Below are 25402 nucleotides of genomic sequence, written 5' to 3'. Positions count from 1 at the left end.
CTGAATCCTACCTTGGCCAGCAAAGTCGCTGGATCTCTCCCTAATTGAGAACGGTTGGAGCATTATGGGCACCGCCCTATTACCAGCTACAGATTTTGACGATGTAACGCACCAATTGGACAGAATGCGGCACGACATCCCGCAGGAGGACATCCAAAAACTTCGTCAATGAATGACAAATCGAATAACTGCTTACATAAGGCGCATACGTGGACCAACTCGTTATTGGCTAGCTGAATTTATGAAGCTCTTCGTCTTGAATAAATCATCCAGCTTTTCTGGATTTGTAATAATTTGTTTTTCTCTACGTATACGTCACATCTACCGATATCCGTCCTATTGGAATAATTCCTTCGTGATGCGTCGTTTTTTCTGTGTCTTAGTGTGTAGTATGGTTGAAATTATCTATTGAGATCTGATGAAATAATAAGGTACTACATTTTGTAATGCTCAATCAAGCTAAATTTGCTGCACATCTCTCCTATTTCAAATATTTGACATTTTACCGTTTCTCCTGACAAGAATTCATTGAATTTTATCCATAAAATCCCATCACTTGCATTTCCTAATTTTTGAGAAAGTTAACTTTTATTAATTTGAGATAATATTAGCGAGAGTATACTTTTGAGGAACACGGTATTGATTGCTTTTAATTTCAGTCAATGACTCAATGACATTCACACTGCCAATAGGAGAGTAGAGATCAAGGAAATTTATACAGACGGACTGTAATACTTAATATCAAACTTTAAAAGAGGTCATGCTAATCCATGCAAGAGGTAAGTTTTTGTAAATACGTCTCTTACGTCATGTATTCTAGAATAGCGCCAAATATTGGTTGGCACAGGCATCACAAACGAAATGAGATGATGGTGAGCCTAGCGACAGCTATGTATGATAATGATAGGCCGTCAACGAGGAATGGATAATACAGTATTACCTGGTACTGTCACGAAAGAAACAGGTTAAACTGGTTAAGATTCTTGACTCTCAGACAAGTAGCAATATTGCGCCATCCACAGTAGGACGCTTGCGCTATATGTAGCGGATTTAACAATAATGTCAATCGATTATCTTCATCAATACTAAGTAAGCAGAATGTCATAAAGAGACGCTTGATCAGCTCGTATAATACGACTCAGGCACACGGCAAGTCTTGCAATAGACAGCTGAGTTATTTCAGGTACAATTTTCTACTCGATTACTCATTTTATTTGAGAAGTTACCCCCTCCATGAAATATTCTTGTTAGATATTTATGATTTTTATGAGGTGTAGTTTTTTTCGGAAGTATACTCCATGACATAGGTAATAAAGTTGTCTCACTCTCCATGAGTACGGAAGAATGAAATGTCAATGAAAGCGAAAATATTAGAGTGAAGTTGAATGGTTCAAAACATGATAGAGAAGGACTGAGGTTCGGGACGGAAGGAAATCATAATTATATCGAGTTACTCCGTCAAGTGGTGAACGTGATCTGTTCAGACAAAGTGGAGACTAATGACTACGTTCCCGTCTTGAAGTCCAACTTGTAACTAGTATGTAGTGCACTAAACAGTTTCTCTGATGTAGCTGAAACTACAGACACTCTCTGGCGCCACTTTTAGTTGCGGAGAGTCTCACTGAATTCCACTAGAAATGGTCATACATAGTATTGAAAGAGTGTGAGCAAGTCATCCCACTGCCCTGAGAGCAGCCCAATGGCTGTTTTGGACATCCACGTTCGTATTTGGTACAGCTGCTGAGTATTGATAGTGGGTCCCAAAGACATTGTCGTCGTCCGTTTGCCATCGTCCTGTGGTAGCTGTGCACTGCTTTCAAAGCCAACACTCGTCGACGGAACGTTTGGACTGTCTGTTGAGACGCTGGGACAGTGGCGGCCGCGGTGGACTGGCGCCGGTCCCCGTGCTGGGCGTCCGCCTGTGCTAGAGCACGAACTCTGGCGCGCTGGGCACGTCGTTGAGGCTCCTGGCGAGCTGCACCATGCTGTGGGAGGCGGGGGCGGGTCGTCGCGCGGTCGGCCACGACCCCACGCCGCCCTGGTCGTGGTCGTGCAGCTGCAGCTGCAGCTGGTGGCGCTTGGGCGCCGGCGGTGGAGCGCCCGCGGCCTGCTGCTGCAGCTGCACGTGGTTGGTGGCGACGCCGCCGCAGCCGCTGCTGTTGTTGCTGGCGCTGCTGGTCGTGTTGTTGGCGACGAGCGGCGTCGTGCTGGCGCCAGAGGCGCAGTCCAGCGAGAAGAACAGCCGCCCCGACGAGGCGTCCGAGCAGTCGCACTCGTCGTCTGACGAACTGTCGATACATCTGCAGGGGAGGATATCGGAATTAACTGGTATTATTACAGGATTACAGGTGCTCGGTGGCTACGATCTACATCTACATCTACATACATACTCCGCAATCCACCATACGGTGCGTGGCGGAGGGTACCTCGTACCACAACTAGCTTCTTCTCTCCCTGTTCCACTTGTAACACCATATCTCTAATACTCTACTGGCTTATTTTGTTTTTTTATTTAATGTTACATTGTTGAGATTCTGTAAATGTTGTTTGATTGAATCGATAACACAGAATTGTATACTCCTCTCTTTGTAAAAACTTTGATGTCATGGTTTGATTCTAAGCAATGTAGTATATCTGTCATTTAAATTCTTTGTCCCAGTTGGAGAGGGACAAAACTTACTGTATATATTTGGAATTTGTTTAAACAATTTTTTTAGAAATGTCAATATGTGCAAAGGTTCTGTTTTATTTAAAATGTTTGTTCTCTGTTATGTAAACTGCTGACCTTCACTTAGGGTTCTTAGCTAAATTTTATGTAAGAGATAGAGTCGTTCCCCTCGGGAACGGAACTGAGTAGCGCGGGCAAGTTGTGGTTGGCTTAGGTAGAAAAGGTGGAACAAGAGTCAGTCGGGACGAGCTACCAAACTGTGCACTGCCATGTAAAAGTTGTATTTTTGCTGGTTCCGAGAGAGGCTTTTCCTGCCGCTTACCAATGCCTCGGATGGATGGATAAATAACTGGAATTCTGGAATTGGTATCTATCATCGCCACCAAGAAGGGACAGAGTCCAGCAATTCTGCCTGAAAATTCACCTACCAACATGCAGTTGCCACCACATTGCGCAATTACTGTAACGGAATACTATAATAATGTACAGTGAAGGATCAACTTGTTGGATGTTTTAGTGTGCACAAATATAAAGTAACTTATAAATGAATTCATGTACCTACCTTGATTTTTTCCCTATCACAACACCTCTCAGGTTCCTCTCCATTTGAACTATGATTACCGAGTGTCCTAGATAGGGGAAAAAATAAAAGCCTCAAAGCCAAATATTTAATCAAATAACGTTGTCTGACCTTTGGGAAGAAGAGAATATTCAGATTTACTGTGGATTTAGCGAAATTGTGGGAGGTAGTAAATGTAGTTTTGTGAAGTTTCAAAGTCACCTATTTAATCATTTACTTGAAAATAGAAGACTGTGGTAATAAAGACAATTTGCTGTTTCTTTTAAAGATTAAAAGTTCTTAAAATTGAGGCTAATAAAGTTTTGCTTAGTTAATGATCATAGTGCTGCCTGTAGTAAATTTTAAAAGGTGAGCCAGTTTCTTGCAAATTTGTCAACATTGTGTTTCACTGTAGTAAAAGTGGAAAACTGCAATAGTAGAAAGTTATATGTTCATGATTGCTAAGTGTTTGTCTCTCTTGTGTATTGGAAGTGCATATTAATAGTATAACAGGATCCACAGTTTGTCTATTGTGCTAATGCTATGTAACAAGTAACAGGAAGACCACTATTTATGAAAACCATAATTTCTTTATTCAAAAGACACTCAGAAGTAACCTGTTAGTGAATTCCATTTAATTTTCATTCTAAATGGAATAGTATTTAGTTGAGAGATATTTAACCTGTGACCAGTTCACAATAATGCAGTGAACTACATTTATAATTTTATGTCAGCTAGGAAAATATTTGAGCAATAATACTGAACCTATGTCCAATTAATGATTCTGCAGTGAATATTAATAGTAATGTTATAAAACTTATTCGTTTTGAATAAGCCCTGAAAGTAATAGTGTGTTCCGTTATCTGTTATATTTATGCAAATAGTCTGTCCACTGACAGATTCCAATCTTAACCGTGAACATATGCAGGTGTCAGAGTTCATTACATTCGCGTGTGGCAAAATACAGGTTGGGTTTGTCCGTTGAAGTTACTCATATCTATTTTCTTAAACAAGAAAGTTAATCACTCTCTTGCCTAATTAGGCTGGCGACCGTTTTCTTTATTCTTTAAACAGTGTAGATAAGCAAAAATATTGTTTGTTACTATTCGAATATTTACGTAATTCTGACTTTTATTTCCGGTAAGCCATCTCCATTAGATACAACACGGTCAACATAACAAAATTCCTCTCAGAGGGTAACACTGCTCTGTTGCTTTATACCATAATTACTCTAACAAAATAATTCTGTTTTGCAAACTGCCTCCAGCTTCGAGGTTATGGTATAGCAGTAGCGGACAGGAGTGTTATACACTCCCAAACACAACGAGGGAAAAATGACTGGCTATCTGCCTCTGTACGAGCCCTAATCTCTCTTATCTTTGTGGTCTTTCCGCGAAATACAAGCTGGTGGCAGTAAAATTGTTCTGTAGTCAGCCTCAAATGCTGGTTCTCTAAATTTCCTCAGTAGCGATTCACGAAAAGAACGCCTCCTTTCCTCCAGAGACTACCACCCGAGTTCCTGAAGCATTTCCGTAACACTCGCGTGATGATCAAACCTACCAGTAGCAAACCTAGCAGCCCGCCTCTGAATTGCTTCTACGTCCTCCCTCAATCCGACCTGATAGGGAACCCAAACACTTGAGCAGTACTCAAGAATAGGTCCTATTAGTGTTTTATAAGCGGTCTCCTTTGCAGATGAAATTCTACCAATGAACCAAAGACGACTATCCGCCTTTCCCACAACTGCCATTACATGCTTGTCCCACTTCATATCGCTCTGCAATGTTACACTCAAATATTTAATCGACTGTGTCAAGCACTACACTACTAATAGAGTATTCAAACATTACAGGATTCTTTTTCCTATTCATCTGCATTAAGTTACATTTATCTATATTTAGAGTTAGCTGCCATTCTTTACACCAATCACAAATCCTGTCCAAGTCATCTTGTATCCTCCTACAGTCACTCAACGACGACACCTTCCCGTACACCACAGCATCATCAGCAAACAGCAGCACATTGGTATCAACTCTATCCAAAAGATCATTTATGTAGATAGAAAACAACAGCGGACCTACCACACTTCCCTGGGGCACTCCAGGTGATACCCTCACCTCCGTTGAACACTCACCATCGAGGACAACGTACTGGGTTCTATCACTTAAGAAGTCTTCGAGCCACTCACATATTTGGGAACCAATCCCATATGCTCGTACCTTAGTTAGGAGTCTGCAGTGGGGCACCGAGTCAAACGCTTTCCGGAAGTCAAGGAATATGGACGTACGAGGGTTGCCCATTAAGTAGTAATGCAACGCATCTTTTTCTCCAACAATTCGTTACTGAACATAATGAGAACTACACACACGAGAGAATGGCATTCTTCCAATCCAGATGTGGCATACAGCAAACCAGCACTTAACAGTACTGGTTAAAAACAGTCTTGGTTGCAATTTTAGTTTTTTTACGCGTTTCGCCTTATTTAGGGATCTTCAGGTAGATCTTAATTGGGTATTTCTTAGAACGATCCTTTAGACAGTGTAGCCAAAGGGCATCGTCGAATACATCAGGCCAACAAACACCTTCGTTAAACTCAGTAAAAACTTTTCTAGATGGACGCTAGTGACTCCAAGATCTGCATAAAGCGTTCCCGTTCACAGGAGCGAGTAACAGAATAAAATGGGGCTCAGGTAGTAAGCTTACTCTCACTCGCGTCCATGCCCTTTGGCTACCTTGCCTAAAGGACCGTTCTAAGAAATAACAAATCAAGATTAACCTGAAGATGCCTAAATAAGGCGAAACGCGTATTTGGAAAAAAAAAAAACTAAAATTGCAACCAAGACTGATTTTAACCAATACGGAAGAATTGTGTTTTGTCTACACACCCAACTTTTTCACATAATCGCCATCCCGTTCTATGGCCTTCCTCCAGCGCGAAACAAGAGCGTCTGTGCCCCGTCGGTACCAATCCTTGTCCTGGTGGCGGAACGAGTGCTTCACTGTGTGAATCACCTCCTCATAGTCCTCAAAATGTCTTCCAAAAATGGTATCCTTTAATGACCCAAACAAGTAAAAGTCCGAGGGCGCTAGGTCAGGTGCGTCAAGTGTGACAGCCGTGGATGGTCTCCCCGACCGCTGGAAATAGTGGAAAAATGTTCAAATGTGTGTGAATTCCTAAGGGACCAAACTGATAAGGTCATCAGTCCCTAGACTTACACACTACTTAAAGTAACTTATTCTGAGAATAACACACACACCCATGCCCGAAGGAGGACTCGAACCTCCGTTGGGAAGGGCCGCGTAGCCCGTGACATGGCGCCTCAAACCGCGCGGCCACTCCGCGCGGCGGAAATCGTGGAGCTACGCCGAACCGCCTTCTGAAGACCTCACCCTCCGTGCCCAGCGACTAACTGCACTTATGTCGACAGCAGATGCTCCACAGACTTTGCACAAGCGTTTGTGAGTATTCCCCACAGCTTCTTTCTCCGCAGTGAAAAATTCAATGACGGCACGTTGCTAGTGAAGTGCGTCCTCCTACAGACGCCATCTGCTTCCTATCTGTCAGAAGTGACGGAAACTTGGCCCACTCACTCAGGAGACTTCAAATAATGCGTACGTAACGTTTCGCATTCGTAGTATTGTTTTCGGCTGAGAAAAAGGAATGCGGCACATTACTTTCTGGGCAACCCTCGTATGTTAAAAAAAAAGTTCTGAGAACCACTTTACAAAAATCAAAGGACTGAAACAGGTTCAGAACTGAAACTTTCTGGCAGACTGTGCAAACCTCGAAACTGGATCCTTTGATTTCAAGTGCAAGTACTCAACCGGTTGTTTTTTTTTTTTTTCAGGGTCTTTGTCCTCCCCCTCACAGTCCCACACTACGCTCGCCAATTTTGCCTTCGTCGGCCGCGCCACACAGGCCATCATTTTCCTTCAGAGCCGGCCTCCAACGCAGTGGTTAGCACACTGGACTCGCATTCAGGAGGACGACGGTTCAATCCCGCGTCCGGCCATCCTGATGTAGGTTTTCCGTGATTTCCCTAAATCGCTCCAGGCTAATGCCGGGATGGTTCCTTTGAAAGGTCACGGCTGACTTCCTTCCCAGTCCTTCCCTAATCCAATGAGACCGATGACCTAGCTGTTTGGTCTCTTCCCCCAAACAACCCAACCCCAACCCGGCCTCCAATTGTCACACATAGGAAACACAAATATGTGACACCAGACACTTTCACAAGGTTTTTTTCCATATATGCTTTACACACAGGGTACGGAAGTCATGGGATAGCCAAATGCACATATACGAATGGCGGTAGTATCGCGTACGCAAGGTAGAAAAGGGCAGTGCATTGGCGGAGCTGTCATTTGTGCACGGATGAGTCACGTGGAAACGTTTCCGGGGTGCTATGGCGCACGGCCGGAATTAACAGACGCATGGGACATTCAGTTTCGGAAATTGTCAAAGAATTCAGTATTCCGAGATCCACAGTGTCGAGAGTGTTCAAAAAAATGGCTCTGAGCACTATGGGACTTAACTTCTGAGGTCATCAGTCCCCTAGAACTTAGAACTACTTAAACCTAACTAACCTAAGGACATCACACACATCCATGCCCGAGGAAGGATTCGAACCTGCGACCGTAGTGGTCGCGCGGTTCCAGACTGAAGCGCCTAGAATCGCTCGGCCACTCGGGCCGGCGCGAAATTTGGGGTTATCGGGCTATGGCAGTAAATGACGGACGCCAGTGCCTTTTCTAACAGCACGACATCGCCTCCAGCATCTCTCCTCGGCTCGTGACCATATCGGTTAGACCTAGACGGACTGAAAAACCGTGGCCTGGTGTTATGAGTCCCCATTTCAGTTGGCGACAGCTGATGGTAGAGCGCCAAAGTGGCGCCTACCCCTCGAAACCATGGACCCATGTTGTCAACAATTCAGTGTTGCTCCATAATTATGTGGGCTGTGTTGACATGCAATGGAATGGGTCATATGGTCCATGTGAATCGAGCATTGACTGGAAGTTGTTGTGTTCAGCTACTTGGAGACCATTTGCAGCCATTCGAGGACTTCCTGCTCCCAAAAAACGATGGAATTTTTGTGGATGACAATGCGCCATGTCACTGGGCCACAATTGTTGACGATTAGTTTGTGGAACATTCTGGACAATTCGAGCGAATGAAATGGCCACCCACATCGCCCAGCATGCATCCCATCGAACATTTATGGGATATAATTGCGAGATCAGACGTGCTCAAAATCCGGCACGGGCTACACATTCATGATTATGGACGGCTATAGAGGCAGCATGGATAAATATTTATAAAAGGGACTTCTAACGACCTTTTGAGCGCATGACGCGTCGAGTTACTGCGCTACGAGGGCAAAAGGAGGTCCGATAGGATATTAGGAGTTATCCCGTAACTTTTGTCACCTCAGTGTAGGTCAAGTCGCATTAATATGACCACACCGCCTCTGTTTGAAGTCAGTGAGCAAATAAGCACTGCGCCGGCGGTTCTAGCCGCTTCAGTCTGGAACCGCACGGCTGCTGCGCTCGCAGGTTAGAATCCTGCTTCGGGCATGGATGTGTGTGATGTCCTTAGGTTAGTTAGGTTTAAGCAGTTCTAGGTTCTAGGGGACTGATGACCTCAGATGTTGAGTCCCATAGTGCTCAGAGCCATTTGAACCATTTGAACTGATGACCTCAGATGTTAAGTCCCATAGTGGTCACAGCCATTTGAACCACTTTGAACAGCGCGCGGCCAAATCGAACACTTAAATCTTTCCGTGCGAGTTCTGATTTCTCTTATTTAATTATGATAATCATTTCTCCCTATGTAGGTGGACGCCAACAAAATATTTGCGCACTCTGAGGAGATAGCTGGCCATCGAAATTTCATGACGCAGCGAGAAACGCCTTTGTTTTAATCACTGCCACCCGAATTCGTGTATTACATCCATGGCACTCTCTCCCTGATTTCGCGATAGTGCAACACGTCCTGCCATTCTTTGAACTTTTTCGATATCCTCGGTCAGTCCTATCTGATGTCGACCCACACCGGACAGCAATGCTCCCTGAAACTGGGGACAACCAGTGTCTGTAGTACACCTGTTACATTTTTCCGCCTATAAATTGCGTTGCTGGTTTGCGTTGACCGCAACATTATCTATGTGATCATTCCAATTTAAGTTATTTGTAATTGTAATGCCTATGTATTTAACTGGGGTTACAGCCTTTAGGTTTGTGCGATTTTTCGTGTAACCTAAATTTAGCGAATTCCTTTTAGTACTCATGTGGATGTCTTCACACTTTTCATTATTTGGAGTCTATTGTCACTTTTTGCGTCATATAGATATCTTGTCTAAATCATACTTAAACTCGTTTTGATCCTCTGATGATTTTGCAAGATGATACATAACAGCAAACAATCTAAGTCAGAAATAACAGAGGGCCTATAATACAGCATGTCCCACTCAAATCTCCCTGATTTCAAGGACCCAGGAGAGAAAAACCACAGTAGATATGACAGTGAAACATGCACCACACATTGGAGACCATCTCAAAGAATTTATATTCCCGCGTCAGAAGTGCAAAGTCTCGTCGCCAAAGTGCAGCATGGTCGCATGAAGTGAAAATGGCGACTCCACAGCAGCGCGCGCAAGAAGCAGTGTGCTTTAGCAGAAACAAAATCGCCGATTCTGTGCAAAGAAATTATCGTCTTGTGTATGAATTTGATCCACCTGATGTGAAAACAATTAAGGAATTGTGTAGGAAGTTTCTGGCACTAGACAGTGTTCTGAAACACTCTGGTGGTGCACACTAAGGAGTTTCAGAAGAGACAGTGGAGGACATCACACAAACGTTTCTTTGAAGCCCACGTAAGTCAATTCGTCAAGCATCTGGGCAACTTGATGTACCTCGATCAACATTGCACCGTGTAGTTCACCAGCGTCTTCGTATTTGTGCTTACAAAGTGCAAATTCTACAACAGTTGACGCCGAACGATAAACCACGCCAACAACAATTTGCTGCGGATATGCTGCAGTGTATTGATATGGATGCCAGCTTCCTTTAAAGATGTTTGTTCTGAGATGAGACAACCTTTCATCTATCAGGAAGGGTTAATAGGCATAATGTTTGGATTTGGGGTTCGCAAAATTCTCACGTTGTCATTGAACATGTTCATGATAGCCCTAAACTAAACGTCTGATGCTGGTTAATGCACATGAGGATTGTTGGACCGTTCTTCCTTGCGGAACCAACAGAAAATGGGTCAGTGTATGTGGACATATTGGAGCAGTTTGTGTACCCTCAGATACAAGACTTGCAACCCAACATAATTTTTCAACAAGATGGAGCTCCGCCACATTGGTCAACGACTGTTCGCAAGTTCCAGGATAGGAAATTTCCCAATCGTTGGATCGGACGCGGAGGACCCATTGCCTGGCCACCACGTTCACCCGACATTACGCCGCTTGATTTCTTCATGTGAGGATTTGTGAAGGACCTCGTGTATGAGACCAAAGTGGACGATATTCCTGAATTGCCAGATCGTATCACTAATGCGCTTGCAACAATTACAGAGGAAACGTTACAAAGAACTTGGCAAAAAATTGAATATAGACTCGATATTCTTCGTGCTACAAATGGTTCACATGTAGAGGTGTATTGATGATAAATAAATAAATTCTGTGAGATGCTCTACAATGTGGTGTATTTTTGATTGTCTCTACTGTGTTTTTTACTCGGGTCTTTGAAATCAGGGAGGTTTGAGTGGGACACCCTGTAATTCCTTGGGGAATGCCAGATATTACTTCTGTTTTACTCGATGACTTTTCATCAGTTACTATGAACTGTGACCTTTCTGACAGGAAATTACTAATACAGTCACACAACTGAGGAGATATTCCATAAGCACACAATTTAATTAGAAGTTGCGTGTGAGAAATAGAGTGAAAAATCTTCTGGAAAAATGAAAATATGGAATCAATTTGACGTCCCCTATCGACAGCACTCATTACTTCATGAGAATAATGAACAGTATTTTCTTAATCTCTGTTGTCTATTTGCCAATATATCATTTTCTTCGAGGTAGTTCATAACGTTCGAGCACAATAAATGTTCCAAAATCCTATTGCAAATCGACGTTAGAGATATGGGTCTGCAATTCAGCGGATTACTCCTATTATCTTTCTTTGGTGTTGGTGTGACTTGGGGAACTTTCCAGACTTTGGGTAAGGATCTTTCTGCAAGCGAGCGGTTGTGGATGATTGCTAAGTGTGGAGCTACTGTATCAGCATATTCTGAAAAAAAGGTGACGTATACAATATGAACAGGAGGCCTTGTCTTTCTTAAGTGTTTTAAGCTGCTTCGCTACACCTAGGAAATCTACTTCTAAGTTACTCTTGTTGGCAGTTGTTCTTAATTTGAATTCTGGAAGTTTACTTCGTCGGATTTTTTGAGGAAATTTCGGAAAACCGTGTTTCGTTGTTCTGCTTTAGTGGCGCTGTCGTCAATAACATTACCAATGCTGTCGCGCTGTGATTGCGTATTGCCATTGGTGTACTTTACATACGATCGCGATCTCCTTGCGTTTTCTGCCAGGTTCCTAGACAGAGTTTTGTTGTGGAAACTATCAAAAGCATCTCACACTGAAGTTCGTGTTAAATTTCGAGCTTCAGTAAAATTCACCAATTCGGGGATTTTGCGTTCTTATAAATTTGGCATACTTTGTTCGTTGCTTCTGCAGCAACGTTCTGACCTGTTTTGTGTACCATGGGGACTAGGACCATATCTTATTAAATTATTTGGTATATATCTCTCAATTCCCGTCGATACTATTTATTTGAATTTAAACCACATCTGGTCTACGCTCATATCCAGACTGTAAGAAGTGGAGACTCTTTCCTAATGTGTTAAGCGGACTTTTTTCTGCTTTTTAAATACATGTATTTTGCGTTTACTTTTGGTAGGTCTGGGTGTCTAGCAACAACAACATTGTGGTCATTTATCCCAGTACCTGTCATGAAGCTCCTAATTTGGTCAATATTATTTGTTGCTAAGTCATCAAGCACGTTTTCGCAACCATTTACACTTCGAGTGGTCTCCTGAACTGACTGTTCAAAATAATTTTTTGATAAGGCACTCAGTACGATTTCGTACGACGTTTTGTGCCTTCCATTGACTTTCAGCATGTATTTTCGCCAACATATCGAGAGTAGATTGAAGTCACCAACAACTATAATAGTATGAATCGGGTAACTATTTGAAATGAGACTTAAGTTTTATTTGAACTATTCAGCATCTGAGTGAGGAGAGTCGGTAAAAGGAACCTATTATTAATTTATTCCGGTTGTCAAGTATAGCCTCTATCCTTACTAACTCACAGAAACTATATAGTTCAGCTTCCCTACAAGATAAACTACTTCTGACAGCAATAAACACTCCACCCCCAACTGTATTTAATCTATCCTTGCCGAACACGGTTAGTTCCGTCCGCCTGCTTAGCTGGATAGTAACGTTCTCGCCTCCCATGCAAGCGGGCCCGGGTTCGAGATTTTCGCCGCTCTCGGACTGGGTGCTGTGCTGTCATCATCATCATTTCATCCTCATCACCGACGGGCAAGTCGCCCAATGTGACGTCGAATGAAATAAGACTTGCATGTGGCTGCCGAACTTCCCCGAATAGGGGCCTCCCGTCCACCGATGCCATACACTCATTTTATTTACGCTTAGCTCCTTCCGCCCCGGCACGGAGGTGTGGTCTCGTTGTTGGCGGGCCTCGCTGATTTGGGCATTGGGCAGTGTGGCGTTTTGATGATGTGGTGTAGTGGACAGCTGATGGATTCCCACACGAGATCGCTTGAGGTTCTCAGCCTCTGAAAAGGGTGCCACGACATTGCTTTGGTTTCCGCACCCAGGAGTTGTAAGGACTGCAGGGCAGGTTTTCTGTATGTTTGTCCGGTCTGCGTGGCGGGGTTCGTTTCACCTTACTTCACCTTACGTCAGCTGTTGTTTACATTTTATGCGTGATTCCGTTTTAGCCGGAGTCTGGGTGTCGCCCCTGTTTGCCGCCCGGGGGGCAGGCGTATCTGTTGGTGGGAATTATTTAGCAGTGTGTGTTTTGCGTGGACCCGGTGTGCTCACGCGCCCTGATTCCGAGTTGAAATTACTGTGATCAGGCTGGCTCGGTTGCTGGAGTGTGTGTTATTGGTTTTCTGGCTTGCTGGGGACAGCGCGCGCCTGTTCCGTTTGTGATGTGGCAGCAGTCCGATATTTTTGTGTGTGCTTGTTAAGTTGCTAGCAATTGCTTTTTGCCTTGTGCTTACTTATTTTATTTAAATTACTGGGCGTTGTCATTTGTCTTTCCTTTTACCTTTATTTATTTGTAGTGTCAATTAAGCCTAAGACGTTATCCAAGTTGCTAGCAATTGATTTTAGCCTCGTGTGTACTTAATCCTATCTAAATTCTTGAGCATTGGCATTTGCTTGCTCTTTTATTTATTTGTTGTGCCAGTTATCCCTAAGATGATGTCAGACCTTGGTATCTGTCAACCTTATTTTGGCTACTAGCACTCAGGTGCAATATTGCCGGGCCTATCCCGGATTTGTCATTAATTGAGAGCTTTTTATACCGTATTTTAGTAGTAGGTTTGGCAAGTGCACTTGCGTATGGTATTTATTGTGTTTATCCCCCCCCCCCCCCCCCAACTTCTTCGTCCTTCGTGTAAACTGATTTTGGCAAAATTGCTAGGTGGACTGTGTTATTACCTATGTAAGTTTGCCCGCTGCTGTAGTCGTAACATGTTTTGTTTGAATGTGTTTTGCGTTGTTGATGTTGGGCTTTGCCGTACATATATTTAGTCATATACGTGTTGTTGTGTTAAGGATTTTAGGGCATTTTTAACTGAGATACCTGTTGAAAATTTTATCACTCTTTTAAAGAAGGTATAGGAAGAAGTTATGTCAACTAAAAATTTAATTGTAAATTATACATTTGTGCTTCACATTTAAAAATTTAACTGTATTAGGTGAAAGTATGTAGTTTAATGCACTACGATTATTTGTTAATGTATCAAATTGTAAACAGTTTTGAATTTTCTCTGTTTACCTGTGGTATATAACATGTTTATTACCTCATATTGTAAGCAGCTTGATTTGTTTGTGTCACTGTAATTTGTAAGCCACAGTGTAATTTATTACAATTAATTAATTGTTTTGGGGAAATAAACCTTGAATTGTATGTCCCCTTTTCATTAACCAAATCCCATCCAAATCGTCCGCTCAGCCTCCTTTACATACATATAACGAGTTGAGGTTCTGTGCTTTCTATTAGCACCTGGAGCTCTTGTTCTTTTCCAGTACAGCTACGCCGGTTGACAATAGTGGCTACTGTTGTGTCTACCTTCATCCTGTGTTCGTCCTGCACCGTTTGAAGCAGAAGTCCCTTCTGCACTTCCTCGAGATTTTCTGACTAAAAAGCCGCCCAGTCCCACCACTCAGTGCCCGTTACTCTGTAGCCGTTTCCTGTGTGTAATGGACTCCTGGCCTATTTAGCGGAACCCGGAAACTCACCTCTCCATGGCGCAAGTCGAGGTACATGTAACCTGCATGGTCGCAGAAGCGCCTCAACCTCTAATTCAGACCCTCAACTCTGTTCATGAGCTGTCTTATTTTTACTGGTGGTCCGAACACTGATTAAGTGTTGTTTCTCTTCGGTAGCCGGCAAATCTTTTCCATCACTGTGTATAGAAAGGCAAAAACTCTTTTCTTGCTCCCTTTTTTTGGTGGTTTTTTCTTGTGTGTCTTACCAGAAATAACTTATGATACCTAGCGGTGATCGTAGACATTTTCACGGAAGACTTTTCAGAGATGGCTTAGTTCCATGGGTAGATTTCCATCGTCTGAGAGACTTTAGCACGGTGAACTAGGGCATTCAGAATGCCACGTTTTTGTGTCGGATGGTGATTGCTGAGAACGTGCAGATACTGACCCTTGTGTCTGGTTAAGATGCTCATTGATATTCCATCGAAGGAGAAAATAAAGGGCAATGTACCATCTCTCTGTACTTTCATGGTAAACCGAATGTGGTCGTGAATGCCGTTCAGGTGCCCTCAGAAATCTCCCAGTTTCTTACTTCCATTGGGCCCTATGATAAAAATGTTGACGTAACGATAAAACCAGCTTGGCTTGGCTGGAGTCGTGTGTAAAGCGATGTCTTAAAATTTATCCATAGAAAGGGTGGCTATGGATGGAGCTGACAGACTTCCTATCGCCACGTCGTCCAACTGGTCGAAATACTCTCCACCATAGGGTAAATAAGACGGTGTCAACGTATCATCGAACAGTCCCACAACTGTACTATCAGATAATTGGGAGAGGAGATCTATACAGCTCTTAATAGGAACTCGCGTAAATTGTCTAACTGAAGACCAGATTTTTAGCTGTTGTATTACTGAGCTACAAGCAGCTACGTCGAAAGTCAGTAATGAAATCCTAAGAAAACTCCTTCACCAAAAGTTGTCTCGCTACTTCCAGTATCTCAGTGTTGGCTAGATGGTTGATTTGGGGAGAGGGTAGCAAACAGCTAGGTCATCGGTCCCATCGAATTAGGGAAGGAGGGGAAGGAAGTCGACTGTGCCCTTTCAAAGGAACCATCCCGGGTTCTGCCTGAAGCGATTTACGGAAACCTCGGAAAAATTAAACTAGGATGGCCGAACGTGGGTTTGAACTCTCCTCCTCCAGAGTGCGAGCCCGGTGCTAACCATCGTGTCACGTCGCTCTGTTTCATAGACTAAAAAACTTAACGATACTAAACAAATGACAATGCCCCTACCGATTCTGCCGACATAATTTTTGACTTCTGAGAATACACAATTTTATTTATGAAAAATCACATTTCAATAGTATTTGAGTATCACGCAAGACAGCAACTAAGTCAATTATTGTCCGCAGGTTAGTTATATTTTTGTTTATTTTGGTAATACTGTCATTTTACGTTGATGACACATGCTTTGTTTATTTGTTGTTATATCTTTGCAATTTTGAAGCTGCTAGGTTAGTTTCGTTATCGGTATTGTGCTGTTAATCATGGCTGCTCCGCTGTTTATTTGCACCAAAGAAGAGTAACGTTCAGTGATCCGTTTTCTTGTGGTCGGAAGGCGTATGAAGGGCCGAAATTCATCGACAACTTTCGGTACAGTACGGGAACAGTGTTTTGCCACAACGGAATATCTATGATTGGATTGAAAAATTCCGAAATGGTCGCACAAGTGTTACGATGAAGGAGCCCGACGACCGTTTACCGCCACAAATGAAGAAACCATTGAACATTCACGTGAAATGATTCTCTTAGGCAGACGAAGTGGCACATCGTCTGCAAATTATTCACGTTTCTGCCTACAAAATCATCCACAACAGACTTGGCTTTCGTAAAGTTTGTGCAAGATGGGTCCCAAAACAACTCACACAATTGCACAAACAAACGCGCATGGACATCTGCGAAAAACATTTGGATCGCTATGGTAACGAAGGGGACAACTTCTTAGACAGGATCATTACTGGTGATGAAACATGGATCCATCATTACCAGTCGGAGAGTAAACGCAGAGTATGGAATAGCAACATCCAAATTCGCCGTGTAAGAAATAGCTCAAGACCCAACCGTCCACAGGAAAACTGATGCTTACGGTTTTTGGGACGCACAAGGTCCAGTACTGCAACATTATGGGGAAAGGGACACAACAATAAACAGTGCACGTTACAGTGAGATGCTTACTGCCAGGCTAAAGCCTGCAATTCGAAGCAAACGCCGAGGATTGCTGTCAAAAGTTGTTGTGTTGTTGCACGACAATTCCCGTTCGGATATTGCCGCCCACACTGCTGAAACGCTCCAGAAACTCAAATTTGAAGAAAGAAGCGGTGCATTCCTGGTTCTCAGCTCAACCGAGAACCTTCTTTTATGAGGGCATCAGGAAGCTTGTATACAACGATGCACCAAGTGCGTTGAAATGCGAGGAGACTATGTTGGAAAATGATGTTCTTGTAAGTTTTCTATTTGATACAATAAAATTTTGTAACTACTTTGCGGATAATAATTGACTTACCCTCGTATATTACTAATTTATACCATTATAGGCACGCAAGTGTTACAGATACTTTATGTTTTATTAAAATACATTTTCATCGTAAGGCTATCGTAGTAAGTTGTATTTCACTTTCATTAGTACTGTGCGTATTTTAAAAGCGTTTTATAATAAATTATACCACAAGAGTAAACATGAGAGAGAAATTAATCTTCAGCACTGCAGAGTCTCACATTATCTAAATCGATGTCACAATGCTCAGGTAGTTAACCGATGCTACGCCGTAGAAACCTACTGGTTCTGAGTTAAAATGTCGTCAAAGCAGGTTTGAAATTAATTTTTATCTGAAAAGGAATTTTCTTGGCAGCTGTTTGATAAGGAGCCGGGAAAGTAAACATTTTAGTCCATAGGATCAGAATAAAAAGTGCGTAAGGGATGGTGGTTTTTCTCACACTGACAGAGAAATAGTCAATGAGTGAACTGATGAAATTCAAGCAAAAATGCAGTAATAGTTACCCATCTAATATTTGTTAGTTCAAATTAGAGCTTGCAATACTCCTACAACCAACTTCTGAAACTTGCCTACTGAATCCAAATTTCGCCCGACGGTTAAATGGTTGCACTACATCACATCTATTAGTTATCGAAATTTCCTAAATGTGGAAAATTATTCCTTCCAGAACGATCTTTCTTCAAAACAGAAAATCCTTTTTTTGCTTGCCCCACTCACCATAAAAAGGCTACTAGCAGCTTCAGCTGCCCTCACCCCTCTATCAAATCCAAAGCTAAATGTATATCGCAAATGTTAGATCTTTATCCACTTGCGACTGTTTTAAATTACTTAAACAACAATCATAAATTTCAAGTAAGCAAACGTAACTGCAACATAAATACTAGATCTTCAAATAAGAAAAGGCCAGTTGATAAACACAGCGACGGAAAAAGAATCGCAGAACCAAGAAGGAACAGTGAGATATAAAAGAAAGTTGGTAGACATGTTTCTATATCCGAAGCATGAGTCTATTAAAATTTCACACCTGTCGCATAAGAGTGCAAACCAGAGGATGCAAAATGGTTCAAATGACTCTGAGCACTATGGGACTTAACTTCTGAGGTCATCAGTCCCCTAGAACTTAGAACTACTTAAACCTAACTAACCTAAGGGCATCACATACACCCATGCCCGAGGCAAGATTCGAACCTGCGACCGTAGCGGTCTCGCGGTTCCAGACTGTAGTGCCTAGAACCGCTCGGCCACTCCGGCCCGCTCAGAGGATGCAAATCAGGTTTGTTTTAAATACACGCAGTAACGGTCGTGAGCGTTATTTACCTTTGAGATTGAACATTATGAGTTGATGTTGGTCAATAATGCCATTAAGGTTACAAAAACGCCGTTATCAACACCGCACTGAGTTTGAACGAGGTCATGGAATAGGGCTATCAGAAGCTGAATGTTCATTCTGCAATACTGCAGAGAGACTTGGCTGGAATGTAGCCAGTGTATACTTTTGCTGGCAGCGGTGGTCACGAGAATGTGCGTTAGCGAGTACACCGGGTTTCGGATGGCCAAGTGACACTACCGAGAGGAGAGACCAACGTGTTAGCGTGTGGCTCTGGCGCATCGTACTGCATGTGCAGCAGCAGTTTGAACAGCAGTTGGCGCCATGGAGACACAACAAACTGTTACAAATCGGTTACTTCAAGGACAGCTCCGAACCAGTGTAGTGTGCATTCAATTGACCCCACACCATGGCCATTTGCGACTTCAGTGGTGTCAAGCGAGAGCACATTGGAGGGCAGGGCGGAGGTCTGATGTCCTTTCTTATGAAATCTGGTTCTGCCTCGGTGCCAGTGATGGCCCCGTGTTGGTTAGAAGGCCTGCAACCAACCTGTCTACATACTAGACACACTGGATCTACACCTGGAGTTATGGACTGGGGTTCGATTTCGTATGACTGCAGGAGCACTCTCGTGCACTCCAGTGCCAATTTGTATGTCAACATTGTGATTCGACCTGTTGTGCTGCCATTCTTGAAGAGGATTCCAAGTGTGATTTCCAACAGGATAAAGCTTGCCCACATACTGCTGTTGTAACGTCGACACGTTGTCTTAGCGTGCTGGATCGCTAGATCTGTCTCCAATCGAGCACATATGTGACATTATTGAAAACAGCTCCAACGTCATACACAACCAGCATTAAACGTCCCTGTATTGAAATGAAGTGCAACAGGCAAGGAACTCCATCCCACAAACTAACATCCGATACTGTTCAACACAATACATGCAGCTTTGCATGTTTGCGGTTAAGCCAGTAATTAATGTTAAATTATTAATATAAAAACATTTTACATTTGCAATGGCTTATCTCACGCTTCCAGTAACCTGTGATCTTGCAATATTAATTACTTAAATATGTTAACTAGGCAAATATATTATCGAAATTCATTACTGTACTTTAATTATTTTTGGGTCGGCTATTCTTTTTCCTGTTAGTGTACATTCATAGCACCACGCTGTAGCCATGTGGTCAGATGGTGCCTGGTATCAGCTGGGGAGGATTGTGTCGCCAGTAGCCGGAGGTCGCTGTAAGGCGAGGAAACTTCGAATGCGGACTGTTCTGCTGTTGAAGCTGCCACAAGTTACTTTGCGGAATTGTTTCTGGAAGTTTGAAAGGTCTCTGTTGGATTCCTTTCATGTTTAATTTCTTAAATCTGTTGTCATTCACGGCATAAATTCCTCTTCTAAATTTACTGTGGCGTTTCTGACTATCTGGGAGGAGACTGAGTAGTGGAACGTGTTACTTTTACACATAAACAAGAACGATCTGTCACACTACTACACTTTAAAACACAGTTTATATGTAATTCATGTCACACAGTCTCATACGGAACCTACATCCGCTTTCTTGTATATACTGTATATGATAAGATACTGTCATCCCCCTTCCCTTCTGTGTGAGAGGATGAATGAGCAAATGTGTTTCTAGTTGCATGCTTGAGGGTAGCAGACAAGCCTGTCTGCTAGAGAACAGTAGGACCAACGTCGGAACAGGTAGCTACGCTTTCTAAAAGCAGAGAGGTTTCCATTCTTAGCATGGTCCTGGCCGTCCCTTGTCATGTAGGTATAGGAAGCTGCTCCTCTGGTCACTTCCGTTGGTATCTGGGAGACACGCTCGGTAGGAGCGCAGGTCAGTCTGTCCGTGGCGAGCGTCTGAAGTGGTAAGATCTCCGGCTAAGCGCGTGTCTGCTAAGTCCGTAGGACAATGGATTTCTTAAGTTCAGCCTAACTGAAAATTTAATCACCTTTATTTCAGGTTTAGCTCTAAAATATCTAATGTTATCTTAAATTGCAACGCAGTGTAATTCGCGTGTGAAGTAGTTCAGAATATCTTCCGGTAGTTGCTTTGTCACTACTTTGTGAGTAAAGTGGAACCACGTGTTGATCAGTAACTCTAACTAAGATCATCAATCTTAAATGCGAATGCTAGTCTGATTATAACGTCTCGTCTTGACAATATTTTTCAATATAGCAACTTTTCTTTATGTTCAACCCACGTGGGGCGTACTTTGTGAGGCCAGTACCACGTGCTTATACAATTGTCTGACCCGTCAGGTTAATAGTAAGACGATAGTAACCAGTTCGAGGTTTTTCTTTTGTAAATTGCTTTTCGATCTACTTTATTTTAATTATCAAAATTATTGTGGAGTTATACGCTTTGTGTAAACCAAGTTGACCACGTGAAGCATGTGGTGTAATCATCAAAGTAGCCCTCAGCTATTCTTTTTGGGAAGATTTCAGAGAGAGTTAGTATGAATTTAGTATACCAGTGTGTGGTAATTACATGACGGACAGGATTGTGCTACGAACGTAATTTCTTTGGGTGAAAACTGAATCGGTTGGTTGTGGTTAATTTCCTCTTGCTTATCTTTCAACGTTCTTCGCGTGTTATTTTATGAATGCAGTGTTGTATGCAGTCTCCCAATCTTGGCTCCATATTTTATGTGTTCCGTAAGATTACAATCTCATATTTTCACAATCCTAAATAAGGCACCAGCTCAGTTATAACTCACGTTTAATATGCTGAAATTTCAATGATCAATCTTAAAATAAATTTCCAAATATAAACCGATTTCTTTCTTTTTATTTAAATTCTCCTTTTTTATATGTATATATATATATATATTACCGGTTGTTGTACGACTATTAAAAGATTATAATTAATGTTAGTCTGTTTGGGAATTTGGTAAACCTAGACTAGTTAGCTGGTGAAACAGTTGCGCAGTAATGCAAGGTTAACTTCCCCAGACAGCTCACAGCTTTTAACCCGCATTTATTGTCCATCAGTACCGCTTTCATCATAGCAAATTAAAGTATCGATCTTACACATGGCGACCCTGTTCTGTGATTCCGCTAGACTCTGGAATCTCTGGAACGTTAGATTGCAAGCGTTGTATAATCTTAATTTTTTTCCCTACAGCACTCAAACAACTTCTGCGTTGTTTCTGAGGAGACTTTCAAAATATTCACTGCGTTGTTGAACGGCGTTGTGTTGTTTGTCTTGTTGTTTAGTTTTCTATATTTGTGTGTTTTATATATGTGTGTGTGTGTGTTTTTTTTTTTCTCTCGCTTGTAAATTCCACTGTTTCGATCAAAGATAAAAATTTGTTTTGCGTGTGAAGTGCGTTCTTGGTTGGGTATCTTTCGTGTGACTGTCGTAATTTTTGGGGTACACATTTATTTTGATTAGTGTGTCGCGTACCGGGTATAAATTGCACTAATGCAGACACGTAACCAAGCTAAAAGTAAGCGGTCCGACAACTTAAGCAACATGGACCAAGGGGATAATTTGATTTCGAATGTTAATGCGTCGGACAGTTCCGAAAATACAATGGGAAATACTTCAGACGAAATGCAAAACAGGACGAACGGGCTCACAGCGGAGACAGAAATAAATTTGCCTCCTACTAACCAAATTGATTTGGCAGAACTCATGAAAGCCTTATTGCAACAAAACAAAGAAAATGCACGGAAATCTGAAAAATCGATCCGCGAGCTAGGCAAACAAATGACGCAGAAATCTGAAAAATCGATCCGCGTGCTAGGCAAACAAATGACGCAGAAATCTGAAATATCGATCCGCGAGCTAGGCGAACAAATGACGCAGAAATCAGAAAAATCGATCCGAGAGCTAGGCGAACAAATAGACAAAAAACTAATCCAGCAGACAAATAAAGTCGACAAGTCGATGCAGAGAGTGTCCGATGATATCTCACAAAGTATAAACAATCTGGCAAGTGAAATAAAAAGTGATATTATGAAAGAATTAGGCCGTACATTTGAACAAATCGATGACCGTCTGCAAGCCTTAGAACAGGGCAAGCGGAGTGGCGATGCCGAATCTAAAGAGAGCGAAGAACAGCTACTGAGGAATTTCCAAGCGCTGAGAGAAGAATGCCAAAGGGAACACCAGCAGGTACTCTCGAGGGTCCAAGAGGCGGAAACGCATTGTCCCACGTCCGTTAGCAACACAATAGCGACAACAGTCTAGCGATTCACGCGTTGGAACAACAAGTAGAACAATTGAAGCAGACTGGGGTGGAGGACAAGAGACAAATACATGATAAGATTGCGGCATTAGCGGACATTGTAGGCAGGATGAAACTGACGGAAAGCGAGAACAATACTACACCGGTAGCGGCCGCAGAGACCGAAGAAGTGCGTTCGCTTCTTAGATTTCAGAAGGGACAGTTCGAAGTGAACAGGCAGCACAAAGCTGTAACAGGCGAATTACAAGAACGCGTGGCACATCTGGAAAACCGCATGGCGTGTGACTCCGAACTCACCAATAGCACTAAAAATAGCCGTACGAACAGTGCAGAGAGGGACTCCGGCCATGAGGGAGATTTTGACGAGAGGGAAGAATGTATTTTGAGGGGCAGACATGAGACGAATAGAAACATACAAGGGCCTCGCCGGAAGGAAATGCGGGGATTTGATTTCAAACATTTCCTTACGGTGAGAAAGTTTCAGATATTTCGAAATTCGCAAAAGGAATATATCCACGTGCATGGCTCGAGCAATTTGAGTTTTGTCTTCCCCCTGACTGGGCAAGTTCACAAAAGATAGAATATATGTGTGGCTATTTGGAAGGCGAACCGGCGATTCGCATGAGGTCGGCAGCGCGTCACTGCAACTCCACTCGGGAGTTTCGACAAGCCTTTTTCTCCGCCTATTGGTCGGAAGCGGCACAAGATAGGGTCAAGCATGGCATAATTATGCTGCCAAATGTGAACCAGTCTGGTTTCGGCAGCCCAGCACGCCTATTCGACCACATGCTGCAGGCAAATCAATTTTTATACGACCCATACGGGCCTGCGGAACTAATTAGGATATGCATCACCAAATTGCCGATGCACTTGCGCCACGTCATTCTTGCGGGACGATGCAAAGAGGACGTGGAAACGTTTAAGACGCTTCTCCAAGAGTTGGAATACAATACAGCAGAATGCCCGCCTAATCAGGCACAAAGTTATTACGGGGCACAGCAGCGCGATCGCAGTCGTGGCCGTAGTACTAATCAACGGCGTGGCTGGTCGTCGCGACGCGAACGGAACCATAATCGGGACCGGCCGTATAGAAACTGGGGTAACAGTCGCGAACACAGGTGGAACAACGGAAATGATCGAGGACGTGGACAAGATCGTGAACGCTACAGGTACGGCAACCAGAATCGATACTACGATGAACACGGTGGGAATAGGACTGTAGGCGGAGCACCTCATGATGTTGAAATTCGGCCGGCTAACCCCAGACATAATCCAGCAAATGGAAATGAACAAAACCGGCAATGACAAACGATCAGCGCAGAAGGCGCCCAATCGGAACAAGTGAGCGACATGGCAAATGAGTAGAAAGGACAGCGAGAAGTAGAGAGGACGGTGAGGAGAAAGAATTGATTAGTTTAAATTTGTGACGTATGCATTTTGAGTAATATGTTGGTAAAAATGATAAAGATGTTTCTATGTGATTGATTGAAGTTATGTTTTAATTTTTTTTCTTTCCTTGTGTAATTAGGATTTAGGTTGGTTCAAATGTGAAGATAAAAGGTTTCTTTGTGAACGAGTGAAATGCTGTTTATGTTTTTTTTTGTGTAAATAGAAAAGAGTCGTTCCTGAGAGAAGCAAGATCTGTGTTGAATTAATGCAAAACTCAGGGGAATATCCGATCTGTGGGTATTATGGGTCTGGCAAACCCAGGTCCCCAGCTGTTAGTAGCCGTGTTTCCGATTTTCTGCTTTCAGTGCTACTATCTATCTATTACTGTTCTATATCTGTCAGTATAAATGAGGATCTCTTACTATAGTATGCGTGCTGTATGAATATTTTAAGATAGGAGAACTCTGAGAAAGGAATGAGTAAATCTGGAATCTTGAAAACAGGATGCAATAATACGATTGTTAAACCACTGGCTTCCCAATATGCGATGATATGTTAATATTGATGATATATGTCTTTTTTTTGTTCTTTGTAGCTGAGTACGTAAAGTGCTGTCTGTGGATTTCGTAAGTATACTGATTCCCTTCAAGGTGAAAGAAGAATTGTGGTTTGTGTAATTTACGTCGCCCTGAAATATTATTGTGGTAGTCAAATACGAGCAGTTTTTCAGCAAATGGAGAATGGAACAGAAATATGGATCCTTTCTGTAGTCTTGATTGATGTTGAGCCAAAGCCTGAAAAATTATTCTGCGTTAATACTTGTCCTAGAAAAGAGACGTTTATGTGTTTTGCTGATTCTGTGAGCATTACAACTTACTGTTTTCGCGGGTGCGGGATGCACTGCAGCCTATGTGATTTGTACTGAGGAAATTTCCCTCTTGAAGGTAGAGGAAGATTAAATAATTTTGATTATGGGACCGAAGGAAAGCTTGGTTTAAGGTAATAAGGATGAAGCAAAACATTTGTCATTTAAACTACAGGAGGATTCGGATCTTTTGTGTCTGTTGTAAGTTCAATATGTTAAGATGAAACTGTTTTACAGAATAGAGGAGACCACTATTTTGCCATTCATGAGAAATGAATCCAGAATAACCACCACAGG

The 25402-nt window shown here is 42.6% G+C and overlaps 1 protein-coding gene across 1 annotated transcript in view; it reads right to left on the bottom strand.

Moving 5' to 3' along the window:
- Nucleotides 1–1924: 1924 nt before the first annotated feature.
- The window catches only part of LOC124597889, a 266067-nt gene continuing 242589 nt past the window's right edge, over nt 1925–25402 (bottom strand). Inside the window, exon 9 of the mRNA XM_047135967.1 lies at nt 1925–2300. Coding sequence (XP_046991923.1) covers nt 1925–2300 — 376 coding nt within the window. The remainder of the gene's footprint in view (nt 2301–25402) is intronic.

Source organism: Schistocerca americana, chromosome 1 (genome assembly GCF_021461395.2).
Source record: "Schistocerca americana isolate TAMUIC-IGC-003095 chromosome 1, iqSchAmer2.1, whole genome shotgun sequence".
Classification (NCBI taxonomy): Eukaryota; Metazoa; Arthropoda; class Insecta; order Orthoptera; family Acrididae; genus Schistocerca; species Schistocerca americana.
The sequence above is the reverse complement of the archived record's forward strand: the minus strand, read 5'-3'. Positions and strand labels throughout refer to the sequence as shown.